This window comes from Amblyraja radiata, chromosome 22, assembly GCF_010909765.2.
Source record: "Amblyraja radiata isolate CabotCenter1 chromosome 22, sAmbRad1.1.pri, whole genome shotgun sequence".
In the NCBI taxonomy this organism is placed as follows: domain Eukaryota; kingdom Metazoa; phylum Chordata; class Chondrichthyes; order Rajiformes; family Rajidae; genus Amblyraja; species Amblyraja radiata.
Genome location: NC_045977.1, coordinates 21542590 through 21555186, shown reverse-complemented (window position 1 = coordinate 21555186; position 12597 = coordinate 21542590). Strand labels below are relative to the sequence as shown.

Here is a 12597-nt window from a genome sequence, read left to right as displayed (position 1 = left end):
GGTTGGCATTGACGATTTGGGCTCGGTGCTGTTGTGGAACATGCAAGCGCTGGCCGTGAGACACAGCTAGCTGAGTTAGTGCTGTGCAGTCCACAGCACTGCTGATTATGATTGCCTATCAGGTTGTCAAAATAAATACTTTTAATCGCAGGACAAAGAACCTCGAGGAATAATTCCTTTGGAGAATCTCAGCATCCGGGAAGTTGAAGATCCAAGAAAGCCTGTGAGTGTTGGTTTTTACTTCCTGCTGTTGATTTGTGAGTGAATTTGAGAAAATACTTTCCAAATATTTCTTTAAATTATTTAAATGTGCAAGTGATGGTCTTTTACACCAGAGATGAATGTTGTTCAAATTCTAAACATTAAAGTTCTGATAAACTGTTATCCCAAGCCCTGATCTTACAAGGGTTCTTGTGTCGGGCTCTTATAAGCCTTGTTTTATGTTTTAACATTTTATTGTCTTGGGAACTTTAGACAATGCCACATACTGATGGTACAGCACAGGAACAGGTCCTTCAGCCCACAATGTCTGTGATGAACATGAATCCAAGTTAAACTCATCTCCTCTGCCTGCATGTCATCCATATCCATGCGCTATCTAAAAGCCCCTTATGCACCACTACCGAATCTGTCTCCACCACCCCAAAGCCATAAAGGTTTTTAGGTTAATCGGCTTGGTGTAAATTGTCCCTAGTGGGTGTAGCGTTAATATGCAGGGATCATTGGTTGGTGTGGGCTGAAGGGCCTGTTTCTACGCTGTATCTCTAAACTAAACTAAACCCCTGGCAGTGCGTTCCAGGCACACACCACTCTATATACATAAAACTTGCCCCTCATCTTAAACCTATGCCATTTAATCCTTGAAAAAGATTGACTGACTACCCTAATAATTTGATATTGCTATCAGGTCTCCCCTCAACCTCCAACATTCCAGATAACCTATTTGAAACAGCAAATTAACAAACAGAAATTCACACTCCATTTATCCCCATAGTTGTATATCTTGTTGATCCTGAGACAGTATTCAACAGATATGAAAGGGGCACTCAGATTCAGCAAGTTCCACACTTTGGTGAGCGATCAGAGGAGATTCTATGGGTGAATGCTGTCAGGTAGCTGGGACTACTGTGTCCAACAACTCACTCATACTAGTAGTGTCTCAGGACAATATTCCTGAGGCTTTTTCTTCCCTGCTTATTTTAGACCATATGATTCCTTTAAGTTAAAAAAAAAACTCCAATCTCCTTTTTAATATCCTGGGTCAAATCAGGTTACATTTTTCTAAGCCCTGTCCAAGGATGGACAAAGTGCTGGAGTGGGGAGAGAGAGAGTAAGTTGGTGAAGAGGTGGGGACGAGACAAAGTCTGGCAAGTGATAGAAACAAGGAACTGCAGGTGCTGGTTTACACAAAAGGATGTAAAGTGCTAGAGTAACTCAGCAGGCCAGGCAGTATCGTAGATCATGGATTTGTGACGTTTTGGGCCAAAATGTCATCTGTCCATGCCTTCTGCCTGACATGCCGAGTTCCTCCAAGATATTGTTTTACTCAAGATTCTAGCACCTGCAGTTCCTTGTTTCCATGTCTGTCCCTCTTGGCCACTGAACTTTACTTGATTTAAGCTGATGGTAATTCTGGCTGGCTGGATTTGTTGTTTTAGCTGTGAGCAGTCACTGTTCTGATAGGAGCTCACTGCAGTAAGACATGGGAATGAGTGTCAATGGGATACTTGTGCTGCCCTTTTTAATGGATGGTTTATTGACGGCCTGTTGCTCTTCTCTGCCCCCTCTAGAACTGCTTTGAGCTCTTCAACCCCAGCCACAAAGGCCAGGTTATCAAAGCCTGCAAGACTGAAGCTGATGGGCGCGTGGTCGAAGGCAACCATGTTGTGTATCGAATTTCAGCACCAACCCCAGAGGAGAAGGAGGAGTGGATAAAATCAATCAAGTACGTTGTTTAATGGGGCTGGGCACGCTGTCCTTATAGTAAAAGGAATTAAGTGCTACTCAAGCCAGTGGAACATCACAAAACACAGTCATTGTAGACTTGTTAACATTTAGTGTAAGGTAAAGTCCAATTAAAGATAGTCCAAGGGTTTCCAATGAAGCTCTGAACTAAATATTGTGTGAAAGAGTGTTGGAGGAACAGTGGGTCAGACAGCATAGCATCGGCCTGGCCTGCTGAGTTCCTCCAGCACTGTGTTCGTTTAGATTACGGCATCTGCAGTTTCTTGCGTCACCTGTGAACATTGTAAATTGAGCAGCCTGAGGCAATCCAACAGGGACCCAAAGTTGGATTTTAAAAAAAATTATTAAATGATCTGACATTAAGGTTTTTTCCCCCCAATTCCATCTTCCCCACTGCTTCTTTAGACTTTCTGGCTGCCTGTTCAACTAACCTTCATGGCTGCTTCAGAAGAGCAAGCACCTGTTGCGGCTGTGGGTTGGATCACAGTGAGGTCAACCTGCCTGAAGCAGTCAGCACTTATTCACAATTGGGAGGAGGGGTGGTGGGAAAGAGTGAATGGCTTAGAATAAGACAGCACAGATCAAGCCCTTTGGCCCATACTGTCCATGCCAAGTCTCTGTGTGCACGTGATCCATATCACTTCATATCCCACCACTGGCAGCGCATTCCAGGCACCCACCACTGTGTAAAAACAACGAAGAAAGAACACATCATAAAACTTTGTCCCTCTCACCTTAAAGTTCTGCCGTCTAGTCTTTGACATTTCCACCCTGGGGAAAAGGTTCCAACTGTCTACCCTTTATGCCTTTCAGTTTTATATATTTCTATCATGTCTTTCTCCTTAACCTCTGGCAGGGTGGCTCACAAATGCTTGGCACACACTATCGGGCGTAAAACAAATGAGTGCCTCTGTACTACACAGTTTGAGATTTATAATAGAAAAAAATCACATGTGGTTAAAGTGCACATTGTCAGATTTTAATAAAGGCAATTTTTAATAAATGTTGGTTTCACCATGTGTAAATTACAGCAGTGTTTATACTTAGTCTCCCCCATTTCAGGGCACCATAATGTTTGGGACACAGCAATGTCATGTAAATGAAAGTAGTCATGTTTAGTATTTTGTTGTATATCCTTTGCATGCAATGACTGCTTGAAGTCTGCAATTCATGGACATCTCTCGTGATGCTCTGTCAGACCTGTATTGCAGCCATCTTTAGCTTATGCTTGTTTTGGGGGCTAGTCCCCTTCAGTTTTCTCTTCAGCATATAAAAGGCATGCTCAATTGGGTTCAGATCGGGTGATTGACTTGGCCACTCAAGAATTTACCCTTTTTTAAGCTTAGAAAAACTAATTTGATGCATTAGCAGTATGTTTGGGGTCATTGTCTTGCTGTAGAATGAACCGCCAGCCAATGAGTTTGGAGGCATTTGTTTGAACTTAGGAACCTTAGCAGATAGGATGTGACTCTACACTTCAGAATTCATTATGCTACCGTCAGCAATTGTATCATCAATGAAGATAAGTGAGCAGGTACCTTCACCAGCCATACATGCCCAGACCATAACACTCCCACCACCATGTTTCACGTATGGTTTGGGCAATTCCTTCTCTCCTTTATACTTTGCTCTTGCCATCACTCTGATATGTTAATATTTGCCTCATCTGTCCACAAGACCTTTTTCCAGAACTGTGGTTGCTCTATTAAGCATTTCTTGGCAAACTGTAACCTGGCCATCCTATTTTTGTGACTAACCAGTGGTCTGCATCTTGCAGTGAAGCCTCTGTATTTCTGCTCATGAAGTCTTCTGCGGACAGTAAATCCACACCTGAAGAGGGTTTCTGATCTGTTGGACAGGTTTTGGGGGATTTCTCTTTATTATAGAGAGAATTCTTCTGTAATCAGCTATGGAGGTCTTCCTTGGCCTGCAAGTCCCTTTGCGATTAGTAAGCTCACCAGTGCTCTCTTTCTTCTTAATGATGTTCCAGACAGTTGATTTTGGTAAGCCTAAGGTCTGCCTGATGTCTCTGGAACAATTTTATTCTTGTTTCTCAGTCTCATAATTGCTCCTTTGACTTTCATTGGCACAACTTTGGTCCTCATGTTGATAAACAGCAATAAATGTTTCTAAATGTGATGGAAAGACTGGAAGAAAGACTAGGCACTGAGAAGTCTCTTATACCTGCATTAAAGAAGCAATTAAACACACCTGTGAAGCCATGGGGGGGGGGGGGGGGGGGGGGGAGTACAGAGGCAAATAAATGTCTTTCTCACAAACATTATGGAGGGGGTACTGTATGTGGCATTTAGGAGCAGATTTCAGACATTAATAGGTTGTCTTTTTACAGATGTTTTCTAGCAGTTTTGTTTTAGTATCTCTGAATGTACTGAGAGTTGTCGGGGCCTGATATTGTTTTCTGCTTCCAGGGCAAGTATTAGCAAAGACCCCTTCTACGACATGCTGGCCACCAGAAAAAGAAGAATAGCCAACAAGAAGTAACCGCAGGGAAACCGATTCGTGCCTGGCAGGTGCTGATCTGTTTGAAACACACCAGTCTTTGGAAGCTTTATAGTGCAAGAAATGAAGAAATCCACCTCCTAGGTCCTTGTGATTGGAGTTGATCAGACATTCCTCTGTCTAGGTTTATAGAAAAGTCTTGCTTTTAAAAAGTGTTTGAACACAATGTCTGACCAGAAATCATGCACAGCTGTGTGAAATTCTACTTTTTAGAAAAAAAGACTTTTGCACACTAATTTCTTTCTTGTAGGTGGGGAAGAGATGTCTCGGGCACTTCTATCTCAGCTGGTCTGAGATGGGAGCAGGGATGGTTGATTTGATCTGCAATAGGAGGCTGTACACAAGGAAACACTACTTTCCATCATAGTTTATAGTCAAAACTATAATCAAGTATTAATTTGAAAGTCCAAGAAATGTGACTGATTTATTATAAACAGTTGTACTAAGCTCTTTGTTAAAAAGAATAAAAACAGACAAGAGCACTAATCATTCTTACACCCAGAGATCCATGTGCTGTATTTGGCACAAAGGGGAAATGGAACCAAAAGTTCTTGGCAAGAACTTTATTTAATATAATCTGCACCACATTGTGGTAAAAATTGTATATTTATTTTCTTAGTGCAATTGCAAAAATGTTTGTATTGTAATTGTTTAAAAAGTCTAAACCTTTTAAATTATGTGTAAATATTGTAGAGATTGCTTTATTGATACTAACATTGCGATACCAGTTAAAACTATTGTTAATGGCTTGTAGAAATAAAACCTATTATAATTAGGAATAAAAAAGCATCCCTTGTATGTGCCAGAATTTTCTGTCATTTTTTTTCTGTCTTAGATTGCTTTCTATAGGAAAGATATCATTCAGCTAGAAAGTGTGCAGAGAAGATTTGAGGATGTTTCTAGAACTCAAGGGCCTGAGCTATAGGGACAGCTTAGGACTTCATTCCTTGGGTGCAGGAGGGTGAGGGGCAATCTTGTAGAGGCATCAAATTGCAAGGAACCGATAGGATGAATGCAGTTTTTTTTTTAAACCGCAGAGTTGGGTAATCAAGAACTAGAGGGCATTGGTTTAAGATATGAGGAGAAATAATTAATAGGAACCAGAGGAGCAACTTTTTCTAGAGGGTGGTGATTGAAGCTATGATATTAATAACATTTAACATGAACAGGTACATGGATTAGAGGGAGATGGGCCAGGTGTGGGCAAATAGGGCCTGCTTGGATGCAGCGTCTTGGTCACAATGGCCAAGCTGAGCTGAAGGACCTGTTACCCTATTGTATGACTGACTAATTTTCATCACTGGTGCAGCTGGCAGGGTTCTGAATTTGTTTTTAAGCCTAATACATCCAAATCATTCTCAATGAGCTTTTGCAGTATGTAGTGGTCATCAGATTTGTTTGTTGACCCTAGATGGCTCCAAGTTATTCATGACTTTAACACTTCAGTATATGTAAAGCAGAAGTAGTTAGCTCCCAGCAAGCCCTTACATAAGTAGTCTTACAAACATCCCATAATCAACTCACCAAGAGATGAACCTCATTTATGCTTCATCTCCAAGCGAATTTAGAGTTACTAATTAAACTGGTTTTATAGGCAGGAGTAGCTTCATGCAATGTAGTTTCTGTTCTTGGTGGAAATATGAGAAGTCTTCAGCATTTAACATATCCCACATTCCAAAACAGCGAGGTACTTACACGTACAGAATATCAAGAATGTTGCTACGAGGAAGCACAATACCTTAAACAGCTCTTGCAAACAAAGACATTTATAGGAGACCAAATAAAATTATATTTCTCAAGCAGAAATGTGAAATACCTAGCAGGGCAGGCACAATTTGTAGAGAGAGAACTAATGGTTAAAATTGATGAAAAAGCTTCAACCTGACCATTAATTTGAACTTTTCAAATTGCCAGCAGTATTTTGCTTTTAAATATCAAAACAAGCATTGTTCAGATAGCTAATTAGGGTGGAACTCTATAACCTTTAAAGAAAAATGCAAGTGCTCTAAATCTGAAACAAACTATTTATCTTCCACAAGCAATGCCTCGCCCGAGTGCATCAAACATTTTTATTTCAGATTTTGAGCATCAGAAGTTCACTAAACTTCATTTTTTTATATTGAGAGAATAAACTTCCATCAATCTATAATCATGTGTGAACATTTTTGATGGAATATAAACTAGGGGCAAAGATTGCTGTCATCAATTCAATAAAAGTAACAAAACTCAGGGTGGGTACAAGATGTTGAACTTGCACAACATCACTTATTGAACAAGCTGTTTTTTTAAATAAAAAGTACAACCTGTTCAATGTGGATCATGAAATGAAAGTACAAATAATTTGGTACTTTATTTCCAAATGTATGCAAAAAGAATCAATTTTCATTTGGACTTAAAAGCCTGTTCCTTTCAAAGCTTTAAAGCAAATTGCAATTGGAAGCAGACCCTTTGTCTTTAGAAAATTCAAGCAGGTACGTGTAACACTTGCTCTCTCAACAAAGTAATATAATACATGCAAATGGACAGAACTAATTTCAATGCAGCATTTTCAGCACGAGTCTCAAACATTAATGCTGTTCACACAAACCCTCATCATCTGCCCTCCCTGACGACAAATATTCAGTAGAGATCAACTAAATTGGTTTATTTTTCAAGCAAACCAGAGAAAACCTGTTCTAAAGAATTAATCACCAATAAATATGGCTCTCTCTCAGGTCTAAAATTTGAAGCTAAATTGTTTTTTCGAAAGACACATCATTCATAAGGTTGTCAACATTTGCAGAAGACAGGAATGGCGATTTTGAGACTCACACAGGTCTGACCATAGATGATACATTACCAGAACACCAGGAGGAAATTTACTTTACCTTGCATCGGGTTATCACGTGCACCAAGATACCGGAATAACCTCTGCTTTGCATGTTATCCAGTCAAATCTTACCACACCTACGTATGTCAGCAGTGCAAAGGAGATGGGTGCAGAATATAGCGTTACAGCTACAGAGAAAGTGCAGATTTAAAAAAAAAAAGTGCAAGGGCTACAATGAGGTAGTTTGGAAGATCAGGAATTAATCTGTAGCATACAAGAGTCCATTTGAAAGTTTGATAACGGGAGGGGAAGCCATTTTCTTGAACCTGGCAGCATATGTTAACTAAAATGCTTTAATTATCAAATCCTTTTTGGACATAATACATGGACTGATTGTCCTATGGAAATAAAATGCTACACATGATGAAAGAGACACTGGCCCAGAAAGCAGGGGCAAGAACAGGAAAAAGGACAAAGTGCTGGAGTAATTCAGCAGGTCAGGTAGCATCTCTGGAGAACATGTGCAGGTGGCCCATTCAGGTTAGGACTCTACCCTGTCCATGTTTTCCAGGGATGCTGCCTGAACCATTGAGTTACTCCTGCTCTTTGTGCCCTTTTATGTAAACCATCAACTGCAGTTCCATGTTTGTATGTGAGAACAGGCGGCATCTTTAGGTACCTTAGGTAAGCGATGAACACACCTTTACAATGCATGTTATTTGTAATTCTACCACCACAAAAATAATTATTGCAAAGCAGAGGCACTGATCTCAGATGACTCGTAACCCATTAAATCAGTAAATCAATGTATAAATGTAAACTTTGCCTTTAATTCCCATTCTGTCTTTTTGTTAAGGCTGAATTTATAGTCTGGGCGAACATGTTGCTCCCAGTAGCTGATGGGACACTCATCCATCCAAGCCTGTAATGTGGGGACACAAACATTGCCCCCACCCTGGTGTACATTCATTTCTACCAACATCTCCCACCCAATTACCCTGCACCTTGCCTCTCCTTTGTACACATCTCCCATCCCTGAGTCGCACATCTTCCTTTTATCCTCCTCTCCTCACCTGTCTTGTTCCACCCACATCCTTCCCTTCAGCTTTGCATTGCACTCCTTTTCTCTCCATACCAATCACCCCTTTTCACCTCTAGCCTATCTCCACCAATCTGCCAATCACCCCCCCTCACCTGTATCCACTTATCAATTGCCAGGCTTGGATCCCACCCCACCTCTTTCAGTTTCCTGCACCACTATCCACCCCCCTCCCCCCTACTCCGATCGGTATGAAGGCACTGACCCGAAACGTGACCTCTCCATTCCCTCCACATTCCCTCCACAGATGTTGCCTGACCCACTGAGTTCCTCCAGCACTGTTTTTTGATCAAGCCTCCAATATGCCAGCTTAACCATGTGAAAGATCAAATAAAGTCGACATAAAGCAGCAGCTTGTCCATCTACAGCAAGAAACCGGTGGGACAGATGAAATGACGAATAAGGGAATATCATATCTGAAAGATTAAATTCAGTTTCCACAACTCTCACGACAGAAAAGCTCAGCTGCCTTTGGGCTTTGATGTGAATGCTCACTGTGTTGTGAAAGCAAAGGCATTAACACCTTGTATTATATACAGTTCTTTCAGCTTTACTTGTTTTACATTCTACAAATTTCACATGCTACAGTACAATGTGGGCAGGTGCTTTATCCATCTCTCGACCAACCCAATTAAAGTTAAACACACTTCAGTACAGCCCTGAACCACGCGCGCACACACACACACACACCCCCCCACGCACGCACACACACTTTCCTGTAAGAATCACACAGATTACATTTTTGTTTTAACTTGTTTTCCTGATACAGGACCATAGTTGATGTAGCTGGTGTCACAGTTTGAGTGTGTCTCAATTCTACTATTTATTGGCAGGATCCGTTTCTGTCTGCAGTTAGAAACATTTAAAGTGACTTGTAGTTGGTAATGGGGGCTGCAAGCATCTCATGCACTATAAAGGCAACTGCTGCCCTGCTGTAGACCACACCCAGCGTAAATGCACGTCGGGAGTTTGTGTGATCGAACCAGGGCGAGAAATTCAATGGTCCAGATTAAATTACACTTCTTTCTTTTAAACAATATACTCTATGTACATCTCAGTACAGCATTGCCCCAAGGAACATTTTAAAACAATAACACTAAAAAGATTTACATTCTAAAGCCCTTTTGTTTTCATACACAAATTATAATTTGTGAACTTAAAAGACGAGAGTTATACAAACCATGTTTAAAATTAAAAATCTTGAGAACTGGAACAAATGCTCAGAATTTGGTATTGTAGACCATCTAACTTTGAAAAGACTTATAAAAGTTTCTAGTTTCAGACAGGATCCCAGTACAAATAAGCCACTGTCGAGATTCCTCTCATTAGCCTAAACTGTTCTGCTTCTACTCTTTGACTGCTTTTGCTCTTGAAAAGAAAAACTTTGGGTTTGTGAAATAAAATTTAGTGCTCGGTTTATTAAAACAAACCAATGATTTCACAGTCTAACGCACTATTCTTGCACACCAAGAAGCCGTTTCCTGGTCCTTGTGTTTTGCACCAGTTTGCACCAGATAGTTAACCACTAAAAATGACACATAACACGAGTAGTTATCAAACCTGAGTCTGTGGGTGAGCAGCATTCGAGTATTTAAAAAAAAAAAAATCAAAAAAAAATCAGGGTGACCATTTATATATTACAGCTATTTATACAGTATTTGTACAGTGTTCATCAAGGAACAGAAACTAACAATCCTTTTTGGATTTTTTTTCACTAAACGTGTAAATTAAAAAAACTCCCCAAGAAGAAAACTAAAAGTGTTTCCACCCGGTTGGTAAAGTTCTGTACAGTAATTTAGAGGAATACAGCACCGCGTGCGGATCCCAAAGTGTGAACTCTGGCAAGTTTTGTCACATTGTGTGGATATCTAAAAAAAGACAGAAGATTACAATTAGGCTCAGCAGGAACTAAAACATTTGCATTGTCCAGGACTCTGTTCTATTAATTGTGTGCAAACACCAAACTGAAATTCTTGGTGTTAGTGATAAATACTTGCAGATTATGGTACACCTTCCACGCTGTGTTGTTGGGCCAGGCAGCAAAGTCAATCCAGCTATAGAAACAAGGAACTGCAAATGCTGATTTACACTAAAACACATAAAGTGCTGAAGTAACTCAAAGGGTCAGGTTACTCCAGGCAGCATCTCTGGAGAACATGGATGGGTAATGTTTCAGACTGATACTGAATGAGTCTGAAGAAGGGCCTCGACCCCAACGCATTCCTTCCATAGCTGCTGCCTGGCCTGCTGAGTTACTCCAGCATCTGCAGTTCTTCGAGTCTCCACATCAATGTTTGGATCTGATCCTACCGTAGATTTCCCAGTTTCTATCGTGGGAGCAGGGCAGGAAACAGCTGCAGGAAAACTGGGCCACTTCCTCCTTGGTGTGATGTTCTGCAGCTTCACAGTCCACACAAGCCTTGCATCTTGTCTAAACTGTGGCAGAGCATTCATTCATCAACAGAAACCAGGCACACAAATTAATAAAGGATGCGAAAAACTCAAAAGAAAGCAAAGGGGCCACTGCAAGATCCCAGTGATTACAGGATACTGCACACCCAAGGGAATATTTTTTTTTTAGCGGATAGAAGACTACAGCACAGGAACAGGCCCTTCGGCCCATAATGTCCATGCCAAATATGATGCCTAGTCTCCTCTGCTTGCACGCAATTCATATCCCTCCTTAATCATATGCCTATCTAAAAGCCTCTTAATTGCCACTGTTATACCTGCCTTTCACTATCACCCCTGGCAACGCATTCCAGGCACTCATCACCCTTAAACCTTGCCCCCCTCAAAGCTATGCCCCCCAGTATTTGACATTTCCATCCTGAGAAATGGGTTCTGCCTACTCCATCTATGCCTCATAATTTTATACACTTCCATTAGGTGTTTTAAAGGCCCCAAAACAGATTGTCTTATAAGTAGGATGGGCTTATTGGCTTTTTCTCAAGACAATATGAAATAAACCTTTCCAGCTCGCCCTTTGTTCTCTAGCTTTGAAAATGTCAGTCTTAAATGATCTATGTTTGCACAAAATTAATCTTGAACAGGTCCTGGTAGACAGATTGTATGATTCGGGTAATTCATTAAAAAACAGCACATTCCTGTGCATCTTTTGATCACCAACCTGGTATTAAAGTTTGCCTTCCATGCAGGCGTAGTGAGGTTTCTGCTCTACACATCTCTTTTCATCGCTCTGCAAAACAAAACACCTACATGTACACGAGGCAGAACACCAGGCAGCTGTATCAGTTTACAAAACACCTTTAGGTTTTAGAATTACAGTTTGAAAGCAGGCCCTTTGGCCCACCCAGCCCACACCGACCATCGTTCACACGAGTTCGATGTTATCCCACTTTCTCATCCACTCTCTGCACACTAGGAGCAATTTACAGGGGGACAATTTACTTGCAAACCCACACGTCTTTAGGATGTGGGAGGAAAACGGAGCAAAAGATGCAGAGGAAACCCATGCAGTCACACGGAGAATGCCAAACTCCACACACACACACACATAGCACCCGAGGTTAGGATCGAACCTGGGTCTCTGGCATGGTGAGGCAGCAACTCTACCATTCAGGTCAATGTGCTATAAAATGGTTCTACACACAAATGATGCGATAACTGAGAATAAGATAGAATTGCCGAAGAACATGGAACACAACTCCGTGTAGCACAGAACAGGCCTTTCGGCCCATAAAGTCTGTGCCGAACATGCTGCCAAGGCCAACTTATCTGCCTGCACATAATCCATAACCATGTGCCTATCTAAAAGCCTCTTAAACGCCACTATTGTATCTGCCTCCACCACCAGTTCCAGGCACCCACCCCTATCTGTAAAAACTTGCCCTCTCACTTTAAAGCTATGCTGCCCATTCTTTGACATTTCCCCCTCGGATAAAGGTTCTGATTGACCACCCTTTCTATCCTGTCATAATTTTACACACGTCTATCAGGTGTCCCCTTAAACTCCAATGTTCCAGAGAAAACAATGGTATTTGTGCAACCTCTCCTAATAGCCAATACCCTCTAACCCAGGCAGCATTCTGGTGGAAATAAAAGAGACAAAGTGCTGGAGTAACTCAGCAGGTCAGACAGTATATCTGGAGAACACGGATAGGCGATGTTTCGGGTCAAGGCCCTTATTCTGGTGAACCTTTGCCGCATTCTCGCCAAAGTTTCCTCATCCTTCCTGAAATGG

At 41.3% G+C, this 12597-nt stretch overlaps 2 protein-coding genes across 8 annotated transcripts in view; one reads left to right on the top strand and one right to left on the bottom strand.

Moving 5' to 3' along the window:
• Positions 1–5284, top strand: part of cyth3 (cytohesin 3) — a 78051-nt gene extending 72767 nt beyond the window's left edge. For all 3 annotated transcript variants that reach the window (XM_033040582.1, XM_033040583.1, XM_033040584.1), the window contains 3 exons: positions 152–223; positions 1791–1945; positions 4395–5284. In XM_033040582.1, the coding sequence (XP_032896473.1) occupies positions 152–223; positions 1791–1945; positions 4395–4467 (300 nt within the window). In that variant the 3' untranslated portion in view covers positions 4468–5284. The remainder of the gene's footprint in view (positions 1–151; positions 224–1790; positions 1946–4394) is intronic.
• A 3636-nt stretch (positions 5285–8920) lies between these two features.
• The window catches only part of usp42 (ubiquitin specific peptidase 42), a 69796-nt gene continuing 66119 nt past the window's right edge, over positions 8921–12597 (bottom strand). For 4 of the 5 annotated variants that reach the window (XM_033040573.1, XM_033040575.1, XM_033040578.1 and 1 more), the window contains 2 exons: positions 11524–11592; positions 8921–10261 (listed from right to left, as the gene is read on the bottom strand). In XM_033040573.1, the coding sequence (XP_032896464.1) occupies positions 11530–11592 (63 nt within the window). In that variant the 3' untranslated portion in view covers positions 8921–10261; positions 11524–11529. Of the gene's footprint in view, positions 10264–11523; positions 11593–12597 lie in introns of all 5 variants that reach the window. The other variant, XM_033040574.1, reaches the window with a different exon arrangement.